Here is a 23,518-nt window from a genome sequence, read left to right as displayed (position 1 = left end):
CATACAGTACAGCAGTGTTTATACTTAATCGCTCTATATACACTATGTCAAGCAGATGTAATGGATAAGGTGCAGGATTTCTTAATGGTGTTACTCTGGTTGCAGCAACATTTATGTCCTTGTCTTCTTCTGGAGTGAATAATCAGCAGGCACACTCGGAAAGCAGGTTGGAAAGAAATTAACCATTGAATGGATTGCAGCAGGCTAGGATGTTGTGTATCTGTGGACTACGGCCTTTTGTCACTGCACCTATGCTGCATTTGATTGAATAATGGAGAGTGCAATGCATCTGCACATTTGCACATGTGCTCCTTTTTAAGGTACAGAGCAAATGATGGACACTCTGCACACTCAGTGAAATTTCAGATATTTGATGTCAATGTCTCCTAACCTTGAAATCTTGTCATTGGAGATGCTGTGTATTTCTCTCTCTCGCTCTCTCTCTCTTTTTTTGTATTTATAACCTTTAACGCTGTATTTGTTCAATCCTGCTGCTGCAATGACCCACTTTCCCCCACGGGGATCATTAAAATTTCATTTTATCTTATCAAAGAATTCTTTGCAAAAAAGTCTTTGCTCGTGACTAGATGCAGCTGACTGTTGACTTTTTCTTTTTTTGTTAGATTCATGCTTATTTGTCAGATTTTTTAAATAAAGCTATAATCACAAGTAGACATTAACGGACAGCAGATCTGATAACTCTCTGATGAGAGTATTGGTGTAAAGTATAAGCAGGGTTTCTATCTCCACCTTTTGATATATACTATAAAGCACAGAGGAAGTCAACTCATCTTCTGCTGGGTGCACTAATACACAGTGCATGTTTTTATTTGTTTTTTAAAATATAAATAGCTGTGTAAAATGATTGTGATTTTCTTTTGAAGTTCCTCTCATGAGGATCTAGACCAGTGGTTCTCAAACTTTCTCAAAGTCAAGGACCCCTAAAATGACACAAATCAGACCACAGACTCCCATTTGATAAGATTTTGTCCCAGGATCCCCCATCTGATGAGATTTTTGCTTTTAGATATTTTATTACAGAAAGTGTATGAAACCCATGGCCGAACTAGTCACACATTCTGTCATTGTGTTACTTATGGATGGAATTATAGTGAAAATAAATGATTCCTCTTTTTGCACGACCCCACTTTGTGAACCACTGATCTAGACTACTGCTAGATAGCGTGCTGGTATACAGTATCTATGTAGCTAAAGTTGGCACGTTTGCAGAGTCGCTAGTGCTTTTTGATATTAACATGTATTAAGCACCTTGTAGACATAAAAAGCAATTCTCTGACATAAAAACACGACAGCTTCAGAAGTTGTCACCAGTCAAAAATAATTGCCTTCCATGCACACAGTGTATACAAATTTAATAAAATACACAACAAATACAGTAGCCCACATTCACGTGTAAGCTCAGCTTATTTTCACATAAACTGCAGAGAGGACGACAATAAAATTACAAATACATTCTTAAAAAACTGTTTTTATAGGAACCTTGAATGGTTTTATGAAAAGGGACATTCCCTGTTGCACCACCGTTAACAGTTCATAAGACACTTCACTTTTGTATTTAACGTCACTGATATGTATTTCCGTTGCCTGTGATATTCAAAGAGATGTTCCTTATACACTAAATGGAGACAGAAAGCTTCACTGTACAAAAGCAGACAGGACTCAATAGCTTAACAGTAGCAATTTGTTCAACAGCCTCACAAAATTGGAGCTTGAAATGTGTAAAATACAGACATCTAAATTGACAGGTACAGTACACCATGGAAACACTTGAAGTCAGGTAAGCACTGATTCCCCTGCAAACCTCCACAGCAGTCAAGGACACATATTTCACCGAAACACAACAAGTCACAAACTCAAAAAAAACACATACAAAGCAGATGGTTTTTGGTTATACAATGCGTGTCTGGACACCTCTGTGGGTCAAAATAAATCACCTCTTGGTCATTAATCTGTGATATAATCATCACACCTCTGGCAAGTGAAACGAGTGGGATCATCTGACCTGTCAGTTACCAGAGTCCCGTGGGTCGAGAGCACACTCTGACCCCCCGCACTCCTGGCTGATGACCGAGCTGTGAATGAGACTGCTTGACAGGGACTTGGGCCTGAGCTCACAGGTCAGGTAGGAGGGCTCCTCCAATTCAGTGTGCAGTGGGGAGCACTGGCCATCTGGAGGGCCATAGGCACTGCTGTCTGAACCCCCCTCCCTCTCTTCTTTGGACTCTTGGTTGGCGAAGTCCAGGGGCATATTACTCTTGGAGGGACTACTGGACGCAGATGGACTCTCCTGTAGCGGTGGGCTTAGTGCACGCTGCGATTTTAAGTAAGGTTTGACATTAGCCACTAGGATTGTACTGTCCCGCTGTTCCTTTCCAAACGTGCTGAGGGTTTTTCTGCTGCTGCAGCTGATGGTGCCATAAATCTCTGTCTCTACCATGGCATCCATTCCCACAGGGATGAAAAGATTGGTGCGATTATCGGCGCTGTCTGCTTGGCTTCCTACCCGTAACTTTGGCATCCAGCATCTGTCAGAATGTCCCAGTGCACGACACTCATCGGTGCAGTGGACTGATTTGTCTTGCTCTGCAAAAACAGTTAAACATTTGTTATTGGACCCTGCTAGGATAGGAATAAACAACCCTGTAGCAAATAGAGATGACATTTTGAGGGATGAGCAACGATAATAAAACACTCCAAACAAACACAAACCAGTACTACTCTCATACTCCTACTTCTAAATATAGCACCTTTCTCAATATATGTTATTTATTATGCATCACTTGAAGTTTTCTGAATAAAATGAGAACCAGCAGCCTGTGGTAACAACTATGAAAGAATTCAAATTCAGTAGTGTTGTCTAGATTTACTAAAGTATGGGCTTTTTGCACTCCAGAAAACCTTCACAATGCAACCTTAAAATAATAATAATACACAACAATATCATACAAAAAAAAGAAAACGTTAATTTGGCTATTTTCCATCTGTTGGTCAGTGTTACACATGAATGATTCAAACTATTCATGAATCCTTTTCCCTCTGCTATTCCTAACAGCATGTGTAGGTGTTTCCTAGAAAATATCATCTGGTGCAGAGGAAGTGATGTGTTTTTCATTTACATTTACAGCAGCAGTAGCAGCAGTTTGTGTGAGAAAAAAAAAACCCAACAGAAAATCAACTTTGTGGTTTGCATGAGAAAGTGGTGAGAAAGGTAGAATGTCGTTAATTAGAGTACTGTTAGGTCTCATTGTTCTACTTTTTGTATATTTTTTTCCCAAGAGAATTTATAGGTGGAAACCTAAGGGTGTTCATTTTCACAAATTGGATGAAAATCAGATTCTTCTCTAAAATTGAAAATCAAGGTGAAATTGGATTTGGGGAAATTCCATTTGTAGCACAAACACTCATTAGTTTAACCTTTAGTAATTTTTTTAATTACTTTGAGGGACTCAAGTGCATAATCAGCCGCTCATTTGCATTTCCTGCATTTATCATTTCACTTCTTAATAGTTGAAGCATTTAATGACTTGTCCTTGCCACAAAAAAGACCTTGTTTACTGTAAAGTGTGGTGAACAGTTTCTTCTTGTAGCAGAGAATCACAAGTTATTTCATAAGTTTGGAAACTGATCTGCTTCTTTTATAATAATCTTGATATGTCTTGTTAGAAATTGGCAAAAATGAAAAACAATGAGCTTCAAATGTTGTTCACACTGTAAGTAACTGAATGCCATTAGACCAACACTACTAGAAGTAGAATTTCAAACTGAGCGGTTGTCGTCTATGTAACTTGATGAAAAGAAATCACATGACCTATTCTTACTGACGAGACATCGATGATTGATGTGGTTCCCTGATTATTCCATGACTACATTAGCCTAAGCAACGTTAGTTAATGCTGCACACCATGCCAGACACCACAGGGCTGTACAACATGTGGCGTGACTGTATGTTAGCTTCTGTAGTGAAAAAGTGGAGCAATGGGTAAGGCTCTATCTTTGTGCCGTAACTCAGTCTTTTACATTTCACACCGCATCTCACATAAAATAAGCACAAAGAGAGTGACACATAGAGTGAACCAGTTTCCATTGTGTTAAGATGTAGATGTGGGTGTCTTTTTTTTCTGTAGCTATTGCACTATGATATTGAAATTAATTTGACAATGACGCACTGAGGTATTTTATATGTAGCAAAATGTCACAAATGTCTTTCTAAATTGGCAGTAAATAATAGTCTTCCTTCATTCGTTATACATGAAAATGAAACAGCAATTTAATTTGTAAAAGTAGAAATGCTTCTGTTGACTGCTCTAATTGTGTTTTCTTTGCCACGATTTTACGGTTTTAATGACTTCTTTCACGCTAGTTATGCAAATAAATACAAATAATGATGACTGAATTGATCAGAATTCGGTCATTTATTCAGGTTTGTACATCTCCCCCTATCCACCTAACTCAGGTATCTAACTGAAATGTGGCCCTGATGAGGATGAGATATGAGCTCAGAACCAGGGGGAAGCTCCACAAGACAAAGGCTCTTCCTAGAAGAGGTAGGGAGAACTCTTTGTTCAAAGGCAACAGAACTTTCCTCACATGCCAGCCTCGGCCAGTTTGCTGGGGGGATGCAGAAACCCAGAGAAGAAGTTCAAACAAAAAAAAGATACCGTCTCTGTGCCACAACCCCCAAGAGATGTGGAAGCAGCACCATGTGCCACGAATGCAATGCAGTACCACTATCACATGCTACTTCTCCAGTCCATGCCCCCCACCCCCCACCCCTCCCACACACACACAAACACTTTTTAACACACACACTGTTAATTATTCTATGACTAGACAGACATTTGACAAGTTAAATGTGTATTACATACGGTATGTCATATAGAGGTTACAGTCCTCTCTTTAGGACATTGTGTTTTTATGTGCATTGTAAATGTTTTTGGGATAATGGGTGTCTTTTTGTATCACATGAACTTCTTTATCTTCTTCTCTTCATGTGAGATGTTTGTAAATAGAAAACTTGCATCAATACATTTTTTTGGAGCTTGCACATTTATTTCAGTGAGCGGACAGACACTCCTTTTTCTTTGTCTACTGTTGTTTTGTCCTGCACCTGTACCCAACTGTTCGATGTGAACACTATCCACCTTCTTTGCTCTACATTTAAAATGTTCATATGAAATAAAACAGTGTTTTATTTCTCAATGCATATGCCTACATATTTGGTATAAACGTGTAGAACAAATAATTTTTTACCTAATATACTCACATATGTCAGGTGCAAGCTAGCAAACTGATTGAGAAAAATGGGCATTATAATTATTATTAAAGTCCAACTGAAATTAAATTGCATTTTTTGTACACTACAACATACATAATTGCTCTGTAAATCACTTGAACTCGTGTTCTCCTTTGAGAAAATCAGGAACCAAAAGGGAGAAATTTATATTTTAAATGATTTGATTCATGATGTTTTGCATTAATTCGATGGAATAGTGCTCCATTATGCGCTTACAGAGCTGGGGTCCTTATTTTGATACAGAAAATCTTGCATAAAGCAATATCATGGTGTTCTATTATAGGCAGAGCAGACGGTCACACTGAGCCTGATAGCATCGTGCTACACAACACAAGAGCCTAAGACTCTGAACAATAACACACATTAGCTTTCCTGCTAAAGTTTGCTTCTTGTCTAACTTACAAACATAAACACACATCTTGTCCTGCACCTTAGCTTGTTGAACGAGCCACAAAAGAAACATTCACTGGGGAAAAGTGTTAGTTAGCAGGCGAGATAGAGCTGCTCAGCAGCAGCACATTAAACAGCATGTTAACATACCTGAAATGTCCCTTTGTTTGATGCTTTTTTGGTCATTGCTCTACAAAATCCCTGTTAGCAACACACTGTTCATGACTTGTAGCTACAGCAGTTTGTTTACTTTGTCTCTGTTCCATTAGGTGTAAAATTGGTAGTCTGCCAGCTCATGTCAGTCAAACAAACCCCCGACACGCCCACGCATCGGGCTGAGACAAGAGGGAGCATTTCTAACATTTATTCCTAATTAATTAATACCTAATACCCTTTCTCTTCCTTTTAATAATACAAAATTATTACCCATATATTTAAAAAAAAACATGTTGACATTACCTTTGACTGCAAAGAGAGCTGATTAAATGTGATTACAGTTGGACTTTAAAGTCTGTTTCCTAAATAGCGTTACTGTTACTATTTACAGTAAACTACAAGTTTCTACAAACCATTTTTACTTTTGGATTAGAACTAGAACTCACACTATGACACACATGATTTTTTCACCCTGTCACATTATGTGAACTTATATTGTTACATTCTTAGCATAAACCATTCCAGTGCTATCTTTGTCAGGACTAAGATCAAGAGAAAATACGCATTTGAGTTCAAAATGCATTCTACATCAAAAGGGAGGACTAAATGATGGCTTTGATTTGGCAAAACCGCAACACAGATCCTGCATATTATGAGTGCTACGCTTTGAAGCATCTACACCCCAGATTACAGTTCTGTGCCCCGTACATTTGTCATTTGTGTTTTTCCATCTTTCTTCTAGCGCCATAGAGAAAAGTATTTCTTAGGCACAGATACGTGAGGCTGGAACAATGAGCAAAAGCAAGGAGAAGCAGCGAGATGCTGAATTCATTTCCATGGTACCTATCCCTGCTGCAGAGGAGCTAACAGATGATGCTGATGCAAAGAGATGTATGAGCTTAGAAGGTTCAGCAAAAACACAGTAAGGTATTTTTGTCATTGTGCTATTGTGCCTCATTATGTATCCAGAAGTAATTGAAGGATCGTGACTGCATGTTTACATAAAATGTAATTCTAAAGGTGTGTATTCTTTTTTCTGTCATAGAGGTTTAAATACTCACACCTGCATGATCACACACTACACTTTTTCTATAACACACAATGTATAAATAAGGTATTAACCAAATATACTTATCTGGAAGAAAGAAATATATCACAGCACTGTTAGTAACTATATAATATTATTAGAAACAAAAATGGGGAAGGAAGGGGATGAGAGAGAGAGGATGCTTTCATCTATTGTGCCTGTCTGGCTTCACATTTCCATTTTCCATTTCATCACTGAATAAAAAATGTTAAATAATAGCTCTAAAGTGACAGAGTTATACAATGGCTTTATATAGTCTGCTGCATTTACATAGTCACATAACAGAATCATGACAAAATGTCAAAATAGCTGTGATCTTATGGGCAACTCTGAATGGAACAATAACATGCTCTCAAAAAACAAAGAATCTGCCTGCCCATTATAAATAGAATCAGAGAAACCCTAGCAACATACCCACTGTGCATCTGGTGTCTGTGAGAGTGAATAAATATTCAGAGTGCATGATAGTGGAAGCTGCACAGGTGCATATATTACCTGTATCAAACCAGCCAGGAGACTAGAGAGATGGTAAAGGTGAAGACATAAAAGCAATACTACTTAACCCACAAGCTTTTGTGTTGGTGCATTTGGAACTAAAATTCTGTGGTGTCTCCATTTTGGATAATAGCGCTATCTTGTCAAAATCTGCAAAACAGTGGCTTTGTTGTTCAATAAATGTACCTGTATGTGTGTGTGTGTGTGTGTGTGTGTGTGTATGTGCGTGTGTGGGAGTCAGAGACAGAGGGAGTGTGTGTGCTGGAGGGTGATGTTTCTGTGTGATCAGGTCTAAAGTATAATGCATAATGTAGATCTAACATCTTGTAGTCAGTAGACAGTGACACCATTTAATGTTCAACTGACCAACCTTGAGAGAACACTATTTACTCTAACCATTGGTTTTGCTTTTTAACTACGTTTCTCACAGGAAAGGCATTAGCACAACCTATTAATATTAAATGCAATGCCCCACTTTCTTTGCATTTCTCTTATCTTACAAATGCAGGACTATGAATTAACTGACATTCCTGTCAAGCAGACGTCTGCGCTGCACATGTAAATATTCAGTCTCGCATGTATGAAACATCTCTTTCAATATCTCTCCATGTGATTGGCCTTAGAACTTGGGCTGAATCAGATTCAGATATGTGCTGCAAAAAAATTGTGATTGAATTTACACCTCCCACAGAGTCAAGTGTGGACTGCCATAATTCCTCATAGCACACACACACACACACACGCACACACACATTCAAAAGTGAGAGAGAGAGAGAGAGAGAGAGATTCACACATCTCTCTGGCAGCCACAAGAGTGTTTCCATTTCTGCCCTCCTGAGCATGCCACAGACAAACAGTTCATAGCAATGTAAATGGTGTGGAAAGTACTGCATAGGGACCTGATGACCAGAGCCATTCTCTTCCAAGGCTCACGCAAGAAAATGAGAGACATCAACACTTCACTCAAGTTCCCCATTATCTTTTATCTTACCTGTGAGAGGTGCTTTCATATTTTCGGTTTATATCCACAACAGCTAAATATATCAGTCCCTACCAGGTCGGCCAGGTTGCAACAGACTGACAATCATCTATGATTGTACTCCTGGCAGTGCGGATCGTTTCATATTTGTGAAATAAAATTTTAACTTTTCTATTTTTAGTCGTGAAGCATAACGTCTCTCAAAACACTGTAACCACGGAAAAATACGCTAATAACTGAGAAAATCTTTCCAAGCAAAAGGAGGAAACACTTGCACCAGAAATACCTGTCATTTTGCACTGCAAGTGTCTATCATGCTTTCTCGTCTGTGTCGTGTTATTCGAGACATGCACGCGGCGAATTTGTGTTCAAATAATGACGTGATCAAAAGAGACACAGACAGAGGTACACTTTGCCATGCATATGAGTTTGTTTGATGGCTAAATCAGACAGAAGATGTTTGAACATCATACCCACAGCCAATGGACTCTTTTATCCTTTTAAACTATCATCTACCTTCCACTCTGCTACCTTCGTGTCATCTTTGCAACACAGCTCTGGCTGTCTGCAATGTAAAGTAGCACAAAATAACGCTACCTGCTGCTGCAACAGCATCTACTGTAATGAGGCTGGGTTTACCTGCTCCACGTTAAGTATTTGTCTGTGTTGGCTTTTCCAAAAAGCTGTTGGACTTCCACTTAAACACCAGTGAGCTGTTTGCATTTCCTCAGTGCATAAAGTAGAAACAATGTCTGGTACAAGAGTCGGTTAGGTATCTTCAAGATGTCAGGAAGAGAGTGTGTCCACTCACCCTGCTCAAAAGGCTGGCCATTAACTGCTGTTGCTTTCATCTTGAGGGCCTCCCTGGCAGACGTGTCGCAGTGTGAGCCTTTATTAGTATCCTGGTCACTATCAGCCTGGTCACTATCACCATGGCCACTGTCTCGGAGGCTTGCTCGTTCTGCATCCTTAAATGTTGAGCTGCAGCAGAACAGAAGGAGGGAAAAAAAACATAACTTGCCATTACCTCTGTGTGAGTGCTCCTATTTGATAGCCATAGTCAGCTGGCTTGATACAAAGATGAGGAAGCTAAATGTAGTGGTCAGGAAGCTTTTGGATAGAGCTCTTACCTTTGAACAAATGGCTGCCTGCTGCCAGCATAATTGGGCTCGGAGGGGAAATTTTCAGTCTAGAAACGAAAGGAAAATAATATTTTGTATTGGCAATGTTAGCATTTTAAAGCTATTTCCAACAATAGTGTGAGTGACATGAATGAAATGCTCTTGGCTGCTTTTCAGATGTGTATATCTTTATTGTAGCACCTGAAACATGTCAATAAAATGTGATTTCAGCCTCAGAGCACCTGACAGCGATGGCAGCATGATAAGAACATATCTCCATTGTGACCATATGTGCCTCTTTGGCAAGGCAAAGGAGTAAAGCATTAGTCACTGTCATCAGCATCCTTTTTCCCCTATCTTGAGAATAATGTGTTTGTGTTGATCACACCCACATACCCTAGTGACTGGTGACAGTGCCAGGCCTTGTCATCTGTGTTATCATCTCCAAATGAGACTGTCTGTGAGACTGTCCTAGATATTTACATCGTTTACAACGGATAATTCTGCTGTGCTACACAACAGTACAAGCCCATGCTGTCAAATTAGCATGGTAGCTGGCTCGTGTATTCAACCCTGCCATCTCTACAAGGCAATGCTGGAACCTATTAATGGCCTTAACGTGCCAACTTTGGATGTGGATGGGTGGACCTGGCCCATATTTGTGGAGAGCGAAAAATGCGATTGTAAGGTTATGCTGTGTGCATCTAGCTGTCTGGTGCACATCGGTTCAGTAATGTGATCGGACAAGCTGCTCAAACACCTGTCCAATCCCACATTTCAGGCAGAGTTTTGTTTTCACTCTAAAGCAGTGGATCTGGCGGGGTCACAGCAGCCTTGTTCAATACTCACACTGTTTGCATGTCTAACTGAGAGGACTTTCTGATTATGCAGACCACCTGTACCTTTTTGAAAGAGAAGACGTACAATGCAGCAATTTTTGGAGTGACTTTACAAATTCAGATAGAAAAAAAAACACTTTTGGGGAAAATACCACTTACAACACATATAGTAAATTCCAACACGAAGTTGCCATATCATGCTTTATATGCAGACAATGTTTTGTAGTGTCATGGCAGAGGAGGTAAAAGTGATAATAATGATGTCGGTTCACAATGACAGTTTTTCTTTTTCAGTCGATTACTTTTCTTTTGTCAGATTTGTACAGCAAAGCAGCGGGTGCAGATAAGCGAGAATAAAGGGCAGATAAAGAATACAGTGTAGCATCCTCCTTACCTGTATGACTGACATCCTATTCGCTGGAGTGTCTTTGCTAAGCCCGGCAAAGCTGGAGTGGCAACCTGCCCTGGGGACTGTCAGGCTGTTTGTGGTGGTTTTCAGGTACATGACCTCTGACCTGGGCAGCGTGAGTGGCAGAGGGCTCTGGTAGTCAAAACATATTGGTGAAGTGATGAGCGAGGGGCTGCTCACCACATTCATCCGGCTCGCAGAATCTCTCTCCTCCATCTCACTCTGCACCAGCATGATGTCACTCTTGTTGATCCTTTTCTTTTTGCCTTTCCCCACTGGAGGATTGGAGTACTCAGCCATGCGGCAGTTATAATTCCCAGTCTCCTTATCTTGATGCTTGGACTTGACAGCGATGGCGGTCATGACTGCTAAGAGCATGACAGAGATAATGCAGAGGGTAACTATGAGGGGCAGGGATACGTCCCAGTGCTGCTGCTCCCCACTCGCGCTGGAACCCCCTCCTGCTGCTGTTTCTGTGTTCGCCTTAATGATCAGCTTAGCCACGGCAGATAAGGGAGGCTTGCCATGGTCAGTTACCTTCACCACCAGCTCAACCACTGGGGTGACCTCCTCCCATAGAGCATGGGTAGTTCTGACCTCTCCTCCCACTGGATCCATCTCAAACAGGTGGTCGTCATTTCCCTCTGTGATCTCGTAGGTCAAATGGCCACTTTCTCCGTGGTCATGGTCCACTGCTTTCACTGTAGCCACAATGTATCCAATACCTACATTTCTAGGCACCGGGATTTCAGCTGTATCATTTTGCAGGAGGGGCAAAATAATAACTGGGAGATTGTCGTTGACGTCAAGCACATTGACTCTGACTGTAGATGTGCTCTCCATGTGAGGAGACCCTCCATCTTTAGCTTGAACTTTGAACTCAAAGGATTTAGTTTGCTCATAATTGAAAGACCGTGAGGCATATATGGCTCCATTGGTGGGATTAACAGATACATAGGTGTACACTGAAACATCTCCTATATGTGATGGCAGAATGGAGTATGACACTGTTCCATTTCGACCTACATCTGGGTCGTGGGCCAGAACGGAGCCCAGATACTCCCCTGGGATGTTGTTCTCAGGCACCTGTAACACGTACATTGCCTTTGTGAAGCGCGGCGCATTGTCGTTTTCATCCAAGATTTTCACAGTGAACGACTTGGTGTAATTCAAAGAAGGGATCCCATTGTCTCTTGCCACAATTGTAACATTGTATTCATCTTTCATTTCCCTGTCCAAAGGTCTGTCTGTGAGCAGCGTGTAAAAATTATCATTGTTTTCCTGCAGTCTAAAAGGTACATTTCCCAGCACCCGGCACTGAAGCTGACCATTTCGGCCAGAATCTTTATCTGTCACTCTGACCAGTGCAATGACAGATTCTGGAGGTGCTGCTTCGCTGATGGCTCCCTGCCGGACAGAAACAAAACTTATTATTGGTGAGTTGTCATTTTTGTCAAGTACTTTGACAGTAATTTTACAGTGGCCTGGTATGGGGTTTGGTCCAAGATCCTTAGCCTGCACATCAAACTCTATGATTGGATTCTCTTCATAGTCAATTTCTCCCTGGACTTTTACGACGCCCGTATTGGGGTCAATGGAGAACAAATCTTGTATTCGCTCAGATGCATATCCAGTAAAGGAATAGACCACCTGCCCATTGCTGCCCTCATCTTGGTCAGTGGCATTTAAATCTATGAGTACTTTTCCAGAAGGGGAATTTTCTGGAATCTCTATCACATAAGAGGATTTTTCAAAAACCGGGCTATTGTCATTCGAATCAGTCACTCTGACATTGATTTGCATGGAGCCTGATCTTGGATACTCCCCACCGTCAATTGCTGTGAGGAGAAGGGTGTGATGACTCTGATCCTCCCTATCCAAGGGTCTCTGAACCACCAGCTCTGGATATATAGTCCCATCACCCCTCACTTTTAAATCCAAAGAAAAGGTATTGTAATCATCTCTCGTGACCTGGTAGGTTTTTATCCCATTTTCCCCAGAATCTGAGTCATGTGCAATAGTCAGGGGGAAGCGTGTCCCAGCAGCTGCGTTCTCTGAAATATCAATATTAACGTGATCTGAAGGAAAAATTGGCGAGTTGTCATTTATGTCCTGTATGTCAATCTTAATCATGCATATTTCCTTATCGTTGGCAAACACCTCCATGGAGAGCTGGCACTTTGGGTTGCGCCTGCACAACGTTTCCCTGTCAATCCTTTGTTTGGTGAAGATTAGTCCACTCTCCGGGTCAACATCCACCAGATGTGGTGCAGAATTCTCCAGTACTCTGAAGTTAGATTTTTTCCCTCTCTCCATGGTCCCATACCCGGCATCTTTTGCTATATTACCTATAACGGTGCCAGGTCCTTGCTCCTCTGGGACAGAATAATTGAGATTTTTCAATGTCAGGGCTTTAACCCACAGCAGAAAGAAAATGGGTACAGAGAGACGCATCCCTTCAACTGAATATGCGGTAGTGGCAGACAGAAAAAAAAAATCCTCCTTGACTTTCAACCTGTTGATTACGGCAAACCTAGAGGACTAAATCCAAACCAGGCATGTGGTTGACGCCGATCTCACACTAATTGGGTATCAAATCGATTTGTGAATCGTTATCTCCTTTAAATCGGTAGGATTTTAATCTCTTTCACATTGCCGTTCGGCTATGATGAACTCTTTCTGTAAACAAAGATGACCGCCCGACGACACCTAATGCATGAATTAAAGATCAAATTCAACATAGTGTACCAGAAATGCTTTGTTTTCCCTCATGGGGGGACTTAATGAATAATCGATGAGTATAAAGTATTAATATTCCCCACTGCATCCAAGGTTAAAGCGTTTGAATCTCTGTGGTGAAGGTTAGACCGTAGCTTACAAAAGCGCATTGCCCTCATGCGACATCTACACCTAGGCTACAGCAAATACTGACATGCCCGTTCAAAATGCAGCATTGCCCGATGTTACCATTCACAATGCATTTACTTTTCTTCCTGTGCGGCACACTGTTGCATATGGGTTCTGCTCGCGTAGCATACACAGCCTGTCCATGCCACAAAGTGGGATAAAAGCGGGATATAGAGCTGTTACTCCTGTACAACCTTTTGTGTTCCCGTCATTCAAGAGCATCTATAGCACGGCTGCGACTTTTGCCCGATGATTGTCCTATAATCAGTCCAGTAATCCCATAATCCAGTCCAATTGGACCCAGTGCTCTCGTATCCTTCATTCGGACAATTCTCATCTGCACTGTCCCCGTGAACGTTGCCCGAAAAACGCAAAAAAAGGTGCTGGAAGATTTCAGATAATCAAAATTAATCGCTTTTCCTGCGCTCAGTTCTCTCCGCGTCAACTGTTGAAACCTGCTCCCTTCGCAGTGAGATCTGACTGGAATCCTCTCGACGCCTTTAAAGCAGACTCCAGTGTATTTCTTGGTGCATTTAACATAGTTTCTGATCGTATTCCAGCAAATGAGTGAACAGTGACAGATCTTGCCTTGGGGGGGTCTCTCCAATAGGTCTGGCAAGATCGCATGAAGAAGGGCTGTTCTAGTGCTACGTGATTCATTTACTGATGTGCGCGCACAGAGCAGCAGCATCAGAGGAGGAACGTGCTTGTGGATGTTGCTCCTAATACATGTGGATGTGAACTGGGGATTATGAATAGATCGATGAAATGTGTTTGGCTGGGATGTAGTAGAAGCAGTAAGGACTTGACAAGTGGTCATTCCAGAGAAGAACTGGATCAAAATGGACAATGTGGATTTTAAAAGAATGTAAAATTAAAGCTGACAAGAACACTTGGTTTTCTTCCCCTCAGAGTGCTATGTTCTCAGTAGGACTCTTTTGATAATCAGGACTAAATTTAGGGTTCTTATCAATTATTGAGAACAGTACCACCTTGCACCTGTATTGTACCAGATTAGTATTGACAGACTGTGGGTGTTTTCAGGATAATCTCTGTAAAGGACAAGGAAATTGCTAATGCTCCTGAAAAAAAAAAAAACAAACAAAAAAAACATTTCACAGCTCAAATATCACTTCTGTTGGTATAACCTGCCTTCTGCAGCTATCACACTTGCCTTCATAGCCTATCCACATCAATCTCATATCTCATATTGAAAAGATGGACTGACATTTAGTTCACTCAGCATTTCAACAATATGACATTTGCATTTTTATTCTCACTTGACCAGATCTCAGTGACGCATGGTGCTCCGTGATGATGCAGGTACCGTATGAGCATACTTCTGAGAGGAAGCTGTGTCAACATTACAGGCCAAGATCAGTGTGGCCTGGCTCTTCATTTAATTCCATGTTGCCCAGGATTTAAATCAACCTTGAGTTGTCCCTGAGTTCATTTCCATTGTCTGAAACATGGCTGCTTTCCTCCTCTGGGGAGCATCAACTTTGCCTGGCTAGGGTGCAGCCTGCATAAATTGGCCATTTCTGCAGGTAAGAGATAAGGACAACAAAGGGAAACTAATTATCATTCAGTGTATGTTAAAACCTCAGGAAAGGACTGCTATTGACAATTGTGTCTGTATTGTCACAGTCATACTATTTAATATGATCTGAACTCTGAATGAGAGGATGGTTCATATCCATAATAAATAGGCCACATCCCAATGTGTAGCTTTGACTGTTGTGCTTTTGTAAAGGCTGACGACTTTGTCATGGATAACTTTCTCTAATGAGACCACTGCACCCGCCCTGGAATGAACCACAATCTCTGCTTTGTTGGCAGTAAAAAAAAAACAACACACAGATGCATCTGTTGTTTCATGACAAATTGATTTTTACTTGAAAGCGCATTATTCTGTTGGTGTAAAATTATAGCCTACCTGTTGTAATTCCTCAGAAGTTGAAATGACAAACAGTAGCTATGCTTATTTAAGCACAAGCGCAATATCTTGGCATCTCTTTCATGTGATTCACTTACCACTCCGCAACAAGCATGATTGGAGGTGAGATTAAGTTGTTTATCATTCTGTTTTTGCGCCCGTTGCCGGTTGCACCACACCTCAAGCAGCACACTAGAATACTGATGGTGGTGAATGGTGGGGATGATGATCAACACAAGTCACAGAATTTTGCCGCAGAGTAAATAAATGCAGAAGAGAACAAGTTCTGTTTGAAACAACTTTCTCCACGAGACATTGTGCAAACATGGTAATGGCACACATAAAACAAAAATGTGCAGAAAGTTTCTTTAACAGTCCAGCAAGATTTTAAGAATGTTATTTTAATCAGTTGCAGCGGAAACATTAAAATGGTTAAATGTGCCATACATAACAAAAAACTTTCCTGCATTGTTAAAGTACACAAGAAGAAATCAGTTAAATACTAGTAATATTAGTGCTACTCCTTCCTCATAGACCACTGTTACTGTATGTGTCTTCTATCTTGTGACAATGATCCATAATTCTCTTAAAGGGTCAATTCCCTCATTCACAAAACATACAGTATTTTCACTTATACTGGTATCTTGCAGTGCAGATAGTTATGGTTTCATATGCTGATGTCTTAAAAAATATGCCACTGAAACTTCTGTTGCTAGCCAAATATAGTGGAGGTAAATGTAATTTAATTTTTGTTGCTCAGAGAACTGAACCAAAATGTCTTTTTCAGAGACAATTAATTTCCCTGTTACTCCAGATCATCCACAGAACATATTGTCCACCTTTTTCATGGGCAATAATTCTTTAGTAGAAAATGGTTCATTTGAAAATTCTCCACAGAGGTCTGAATCATCCAGAATGACCTCAACTATTTTGGGAAACACAGGTGGCTGTTTAATTTTTCAAATGCATTTTTTCAAACAACTTGTACGCCTCAAACTTTAAAAAAAATAAAAAAAAAAAAATTGAAAACCTTGAAAATCTCAGCAGATAAAACTTACAGGACTCAGCATCAAAAAGTACACTGTATTTGACATTGAGTTTCCAGTATTCAGTTCTTGAATTAAGTTTATTTTATTTGTCTTATCTGTCCTGCCGTTGTTTTCAGTATACCTTTATTGGTATATATAACATGTATAACTGAACCCTCGTTGTCTTGTATGTAGGATGAAGATATACGAATGTTTGTTTGATTTGTTTTTGTCATCGGTATTTCTTCACACAGTAAAACCAGACCTTGACCTTCCACTAGTGACCATTACTCCTGCATTTTTGTCAGTGGATACTTGTCATGTGGGTCTTCCACATCCACCTTTGCAGGCAGAGCTGCTGGCCTAACTGTGGACACAGCAAAAGAGCCCTCACACATCTCACAAGCCTTGTTATCATGATACATACAGAAGAAATAATTTTTGTTGCAGAGCAGCTGGGGTTTGCATGTAAATTCAATTCCTCAAGGGTCAATATGCTATTTCTCAAACATTTCAGGTCTGAATCAAAACTCAGGAGTCATGCCTCATTCTCTGGAGCATATGGGTTAAACAATGGATGTTTCTGAATTCGATTTTTAGAGGAACTCTCTGGGGCTCCGAGAGCTAAGACAACCTTCCGCCACATTCACAAAACTTGAAAGCATTTTGAATTCTTGATAGCATCCAACGGAGTTTCGGTTGGTGGTCGGGAAGATGGTTTTAATAAATTCTGGACCTAATCTGCATTTTTTTTTTGCGGGGGAGAGGGGGAGCTAATAGTGTGACTGTTGAGAATGTGCCTTTTAAAGTGTTTATGCAAATATGCACCTAAAAACTCTCAAATTACCTGCTGATCAATCAGTCTGGAAAACAAGCGTGTAATACACTGCTCTGATCCAAGCACAAAACACATTATGATTTGTAAAATGAACGGGTACTTTCTGGAACATAATTCACATTCTATCCACATCAAACATGAGACTGGAATCATGAATATAATTATGAGACACAAGGAGACAAACACCATAACCTGCGATGCGTTAACGGACAATCCCTTGAGTTTCTGCACTGATGATGAATGAAAGAGTTCATGGTTTCAGGAAGGTATTTCTAATGTGGTCATAACTGTATTTAAATGGGATGAAAATATGTGAATTCATTGTTGGACTGCTGGTCGCTGGTTTTGTGTGTGTTCACAACTCAAATAACAACCTATGTATTACGTGGATCTTTAAGTTAACACAGTACTGAAATACAATCAATTCAACTATTAGTGTCAACCTCTGGATAAGTTGTGAATGAGAGGCACTCACAATATTGTAATAGTGATAAAAGACACATGAATTATAAATATTTCAGCTCCTCCATACTACTTATCATTTAATTGAGTAGGTTTTATTATGGAATCTGATTTGTATTACTAATGATTCATGTAATTGTAAATGGCCTGAGCTGGAAAGACTACAGTATTGCCACCGTAAGGAAGAATCAACCTCTTGAAATAACATTGATTATTCACCTCAGTAATGACCTCATGTCCAAACTTGTTAGACTTCAGCACTCTACAGCCCACCACCTCACTTCAGAGGCTCCAGAGAAATTTGAGAACAAGCTTACAACACATGTTCACAAATAATCATAGAGTCTTTGATGATCATAGGATATATCACATTGAAATTTGATTAGGTCTATATTTTTAATTCAGGCTTTAAATAAGGGTTGGCATTCAAGTGGAAGACATTTTTTTTCTTCCAAGCCTATTGTATAAGGTTTGAATATCTAGCTTGGGTCTTTGAGTCACAGTGAATCAGCACTTACTCACCACACAGCATTCAAAGAGACAGGAAGACCTCCCCCCCCCCCCCCCCCCCCCCCCCCCCCCCCCCCCCACCGCCACAACCACTGCCACCAGAGAGTAAGGCTGTAGTGGTGTGTGACATCACAGCATCATCTTGTAAGTTGTCAAAGTTATCGACGAGGAGACTAGGAGAAAGATGAAGGAGGTAATTCACATCTGCCCCCAAAGAATATTCTTTGAGCGACATGGGTTAAAAAAAAAAAAAAATACTTCATACTTCGGGTACATGATGACAAATGAGAAACTCAATTTCCTGATGAAGACACCTGCAGTTGGAAGCTCTGGAAAGAGCTAGTAAGTGGAACTAGAAGATTATTTTGTTCCCATCTACCTGAAAATGAAGCTAATAATAAGTATTACCATGTGAGACACTTTGAACACACTTTGTACGCAACAAGTGATGGGCCTCTTTTAGCTTTGGTTCCCTACATGGGCATTTTAAGAATCATGCTTTTTCAGTGTGCAAGATTTAAAGGAGCAGTTTGTCATTTTCACATTTCTGTTTGTGTACACATTAAACAAACATGATATATTGTGTTAATTAATGAGCTTTATTGATGCTGGTAGGCATAATTTTGAACGTTGGAGAGAGGTAGGCAAGCTGTTTCCCCCTGCAACCAGTCTTTATGCTAAGCTAATTTCCTCCTGGCCTAATCTCCATACTTAAAGCATAGACATGATAATGGTATTGATTTTTCTCATCTAACTCTCAGAAAGAAAGGCATTTCCAAAAATGCTGAGTATAACTGAGTATTTATTCAATGTAACTTTGGGAGAACACAAATAAAACTCCTAAGATATAAATGTTTCAATGATTCTTTCTTTCTTTTTTTTCCTCAAACCCCGTACGCAATATTGAAGAGCAAGTCTGATTTGTGCTGAAAAAAGATCTATATATCATCAAGATAAATATAACATGTGTGCCACTTTATTTTTGGGCCTGTGTCTAAATTTCACTGAGCCGAATCTAGTGCATAGTCTCATGAAGGTTGTGCCAGATGCCTCGTCTCACTCTTAGCTCAAGTGTCCCACATACAGTGTGAGAGAATTGCTGGTTACACCGCTCTTAAGACTGGCAGAGAAGCAGCAGGTTAGAAAAAAAAACACCTCCCAGGAGAAATGATTCAAGGTATTGGAGAGCCAGAGAGGCGAATAAAGTGAATGCAATTTCAAAGGGGAAATAATGGAGGTCATGGTGTTTGATGTTCCTATGCTGGCCACGAAAATAACTTTGTTGATGATGGAATCAATCACACTTCTGTGGCACTGAATGTTAATGAAGATATGTTTAGCTTTTTTTTTTGTGCATTTTTAATAACAGTGTTAACATCAAACCTAGTCATCCATTGCTCCAGACAGAATGAAGTGCAGTTATCTGCAGCTGTGCCGGCTGATATCAGCTGACTGAAGCAGTAATATTTAAAATGTGACAGGTGGGTTCTTTTTTTGTGCTGTTCTTCTCTTGTGTTTTTGTTGTGATGAGTGAACACAAGGTCAAAATGGAGTTTATCCTCTGATATCAGCTGCCAGTCCAGACAAGAGAAATGCTCACTCAAGGTGACATTACTTTGGTGTCTGCACTCAGCACGCCACTACATCTTTCATTTCCTGTGAGCTAAAATTTACAACTTATCCTTTGACAGGAGGAGTAAACATTTCTAATATGACCCAGTCTGTGATCTTCCCAAGTAAACAAAAGAAAACCTGCCTCAGCCTCTGCGATCCTTGACAATCCCAAAGAAAACAATAAACAAAGCACTATTTGTTTTTTTTATATATTTCAAATATTATACACGAGTCAAAAAAAGTCAATTTCAGGCTATTAAAGATCCAAATGAGTATACAACAGGAGCAAGCATTCATTATAAGACTTGATGCTGATAATGACTACATTTATGTATTCTGTGTTGGATTACTGGAAGGTGAGGGCCATGAAACGAACAGCGCTTACATAGCCTAATTAGATGGAAACAGTGATAATAGATGGTAACAATAGCAGTGTGATTTAGGAGAGCTCATGACATTTCCTTATTCTTTCTGCAGTGGCACTTTATCTCAGGCCGGGAAAGTTATTTAGTATGCAATGGATCAATCACCATCCTCAAAAGTCATTTAAATTAACTTCTTGGGATGATATCTATCCAGCAAAGTGGCCAACAGAGGCAAGAGACTATCAGAAAATTAAAAAGGACCTAACATTTTTCTGTGTGAAATTGAAATGGAACAAAATTGAGCAAAGCATTGGTTACACAAACATTCCAAGATGTTCCCTGACAGATTGTTCTTTTTAGTCTGTGGATGTTTTTCTTTTCACAAATTCAAACAATGAGGAGCAGACTTTTCTCACATACAGGACTCGCTCATCACTCTCACTTTGACAACACATGCAGTCCTTCCACTGACAACCAGACTAGCACTGTGGTGACTGCGTCCTGCAGCAGGCCACTGATACGGTAGTCGTCAAAACCGTGACGGCTAAATTCATTTTTCGCTGAAACACTGTGCAACTTATTAATACTTAATGAGAACAGAGGGTAAAACTCCTGCACTGAGCCCAGCTCAGTCTCTAAATTAAGAGGAGTCCAAAGTGAATGTTTGATTCTCGCTAAATAAAAATAAGCCAATGGCCATGCACTGCATGTCTAATTGCGGATGAAGCATCAAATTAAAATGTCAGGGACCGCTTGGAAAAGCAGCGGCTGCAGAGTTCTAGTATTTAAATTTTTCTTAGAGATTATGCCATTTTCAGGGAAGGTGTAATTTGTGCAGAGGCAACACCATGTTATTAGGTTCGACAATTCTCAGTCATGTTAATGTTGGGAAGGAGGGAAGACAGCATGCCACCTAGTGGGATGTGAATAACCCATATATCTCACCACCAATTAGTATTAGGCTGTACTGTAAAGTGACAGGAAACTAATTCATAAATACTGTAGCAACATGAAAGAGGAGGGAAGCCATCCGCAGAAGAAAAATAAACTGTCAGTCCCATACAGATAGGGAAATATCAACAGAGCCTTTCCAATTACTTCAAGGTTAACTGTGAACCACTAATAACTTCAGGGAACCGGAGAAACAAAACATTGTTAGCTAATTACATAAGCAAGTCATTTAGACTGATTGATGCAACATATTATCCTGTGCTCCCTTCCTCTCCCTCCACTGTCTCTCTCTCTATTTCTCTCTCTCGCTCCCTAATTTTCCCTTCCGTATAGGAGAGAGAACAGCATAAAGGCTGTGTTTCCTTTTGGCAGCTGTCTCCATGACGGCCCACACTGACACAATGAGACACTCTCTCTGCTCAGCAGTAAACCACAATCAACTGGTGAACAACTGGCACAGATTTATCATCATCAGCTCACGACCAAAGCTCTATGTGTGAGCTGACACACTCTGCAGATAGAGAACTGCAGGCACAGCCGTTACTGTTTAAGACAGAGGTCAACATGTTAGTGAAGTGGTAAGCAGCAGTAACTCTTAGTGAACATGAATACAGTGATAAACTAAATGAATATGAGCCTGGTGAGATGAGCTGTTCTGTTCTTGAATTGGTGTATATAGATGCCGTTCAACAAAGAGGCTTAAAGGGAGATCGTTTATGTTTATTGTTATTTTTTTGTTGCCTCTGCTGTCACTGATGTAATATTCAGAATATTGTGTTCAGTCATGCATGCAAGGATATTTGTTATTAACAGCTCATCCTGAATACAAGCCCGGTCGGGATTTGAGCTTTTGTTGTACAATATTATAAATATGTTCAATAAGAATGTGAATAAGTAATCCCCGGTGTCTCATGTATCATGAATATGATTTACAGTAATGACAAAAATATGATTTTTTATCCATAATGTGTGTGGTTGAGGTTCTTGGTTCTGTTTGAGATAAACATAAAAGCAGGATGCATAGCATAAAGGATTCATGACACTGAATGGCTACAAATGAAAAGGAGCACTCGACGGTCTGATTGCCCCTGAAAGTACTTGTCCTTTGCTTTTTCGCCGGACTTGAATGCACCACATGTTTAACCAACCAGATGATGCCACCCTGGATATTTAAATAACTAGTAGCCACTAATGAAATTAGCTATATAAAGCAAGACAACTGCATAATAGGGAAGTTGTCACTGAAAGTACAAGCAATAATGAACTCATCTGAAATAGCAGCACATGGCAACACAAGCTTCTTGTGACACTCAGGAGAACTCCATTCAAAGTTGAGCTGCTGATAGCACAGTGAAAGCTCTTTTGTGCTGCAGTATAGCAGAGAAAGATAGTGAACCATAATGAAAACAAGTAAATGCTATTTAGTTTACTGAATAGCATTGTTCAAATCATATTTTAGCTACATTATGCTGTATATAAAGCTGTAGCTCACAAGTGTAAATTATGTTTGTGAAGCCTGTAATTTTTTTGAAGTTGCACAGCATGATGTTTCCCCCTAGTGGTATAAAGACCTAAAATAGTCCAGACAGACATTGATGTTGTTTAATGCAGCCATAGTCTATATAGAATAATCCGGCAGTAATGTTTATTTAGATGACAAGTCTATATGGGGTTCCTTCACCTGGATGAATCTATCTTTGCTATTTTGCACAGAAACATAACATAAAATAAATGAAGATTCATTTTTAAAGGACATAAGTGTACAACTTGCATGCTGTTACTACAAACATGACCAGCCTTCCTTTAAATCACCTGGAAAAACATTTCAAACAATTTAAGTTTGAACAGTGTATAAATCCAGGAAATCCTTACAGTAATGATGAAAAACTAGTAATGACTGATGGGGAGGCTGAAATGGCTACAAGACCTTTGCATCCTATAATTTGGGCAACATTTCCTTTGAAATGGGTTCTTTTTACCGTCTCTGACGTTAGTGTCTTGCTATTTCCCTTTCTTTGTCTTTGTTGTGATCTGTATCTGTAGACAGTAGAAGTGTGAAAGAGATGTAAATATACATAAAAAAAGCAGTAAATAAAACAAATTAAGAAACTTAAGCT

The 23,518-nt window shown here is 40.0% G+C and overlaps 1 protein-coding gene across 1 annotated transcript; it reads right to left on the bottom strand.

Annotated features, from left to right (window-relative positions):
• Positions 1-1,089: 1,089 nt before the first annotated feature.
• Positions 1,090-14,336, bottom strand: LOC122991677 (protocadherin-17-like). Its single transcript, XM_044364873.1, has 4 exons — positions 10,776-14,336; positions 9,552-9,610; positions 9,233-9,402; positions 1,090-2,604 (listed from the first exon to the last, which is right to left on the bottom strand). The coding sequence occupies exons 1-4, from the start codon at positions 13,242-13,244 to the stop codon at positions 2,027-2,029; spliced, it is 3,276 nt and encodes a 1,091-aa protein (XP_044220808.1). The 5' UTR covers positions 13,245-14,336; the 3' UTR covers positions 1,090-2,026.
• Between the last annotated feature and the right edge of the window lie 9,182 nt (positions 14,337-23,518).

Source organism: Thunnus albacares, chromosome 11, assembly GCF_914725855.1.
Source record: "Thunnus albacares chromosome 11, fThuAlb1.1, whole genome shotgun sequence".
Lineage (NCBI taxonomy): Eukaryota > Metazoa > Chordata > Actinopteri > Scombriformes > Scombridae > Thunnus > Thunnus albacares.
This window is presented reverse-complemented; position numbering and strand designations above follow the sequence as displayed.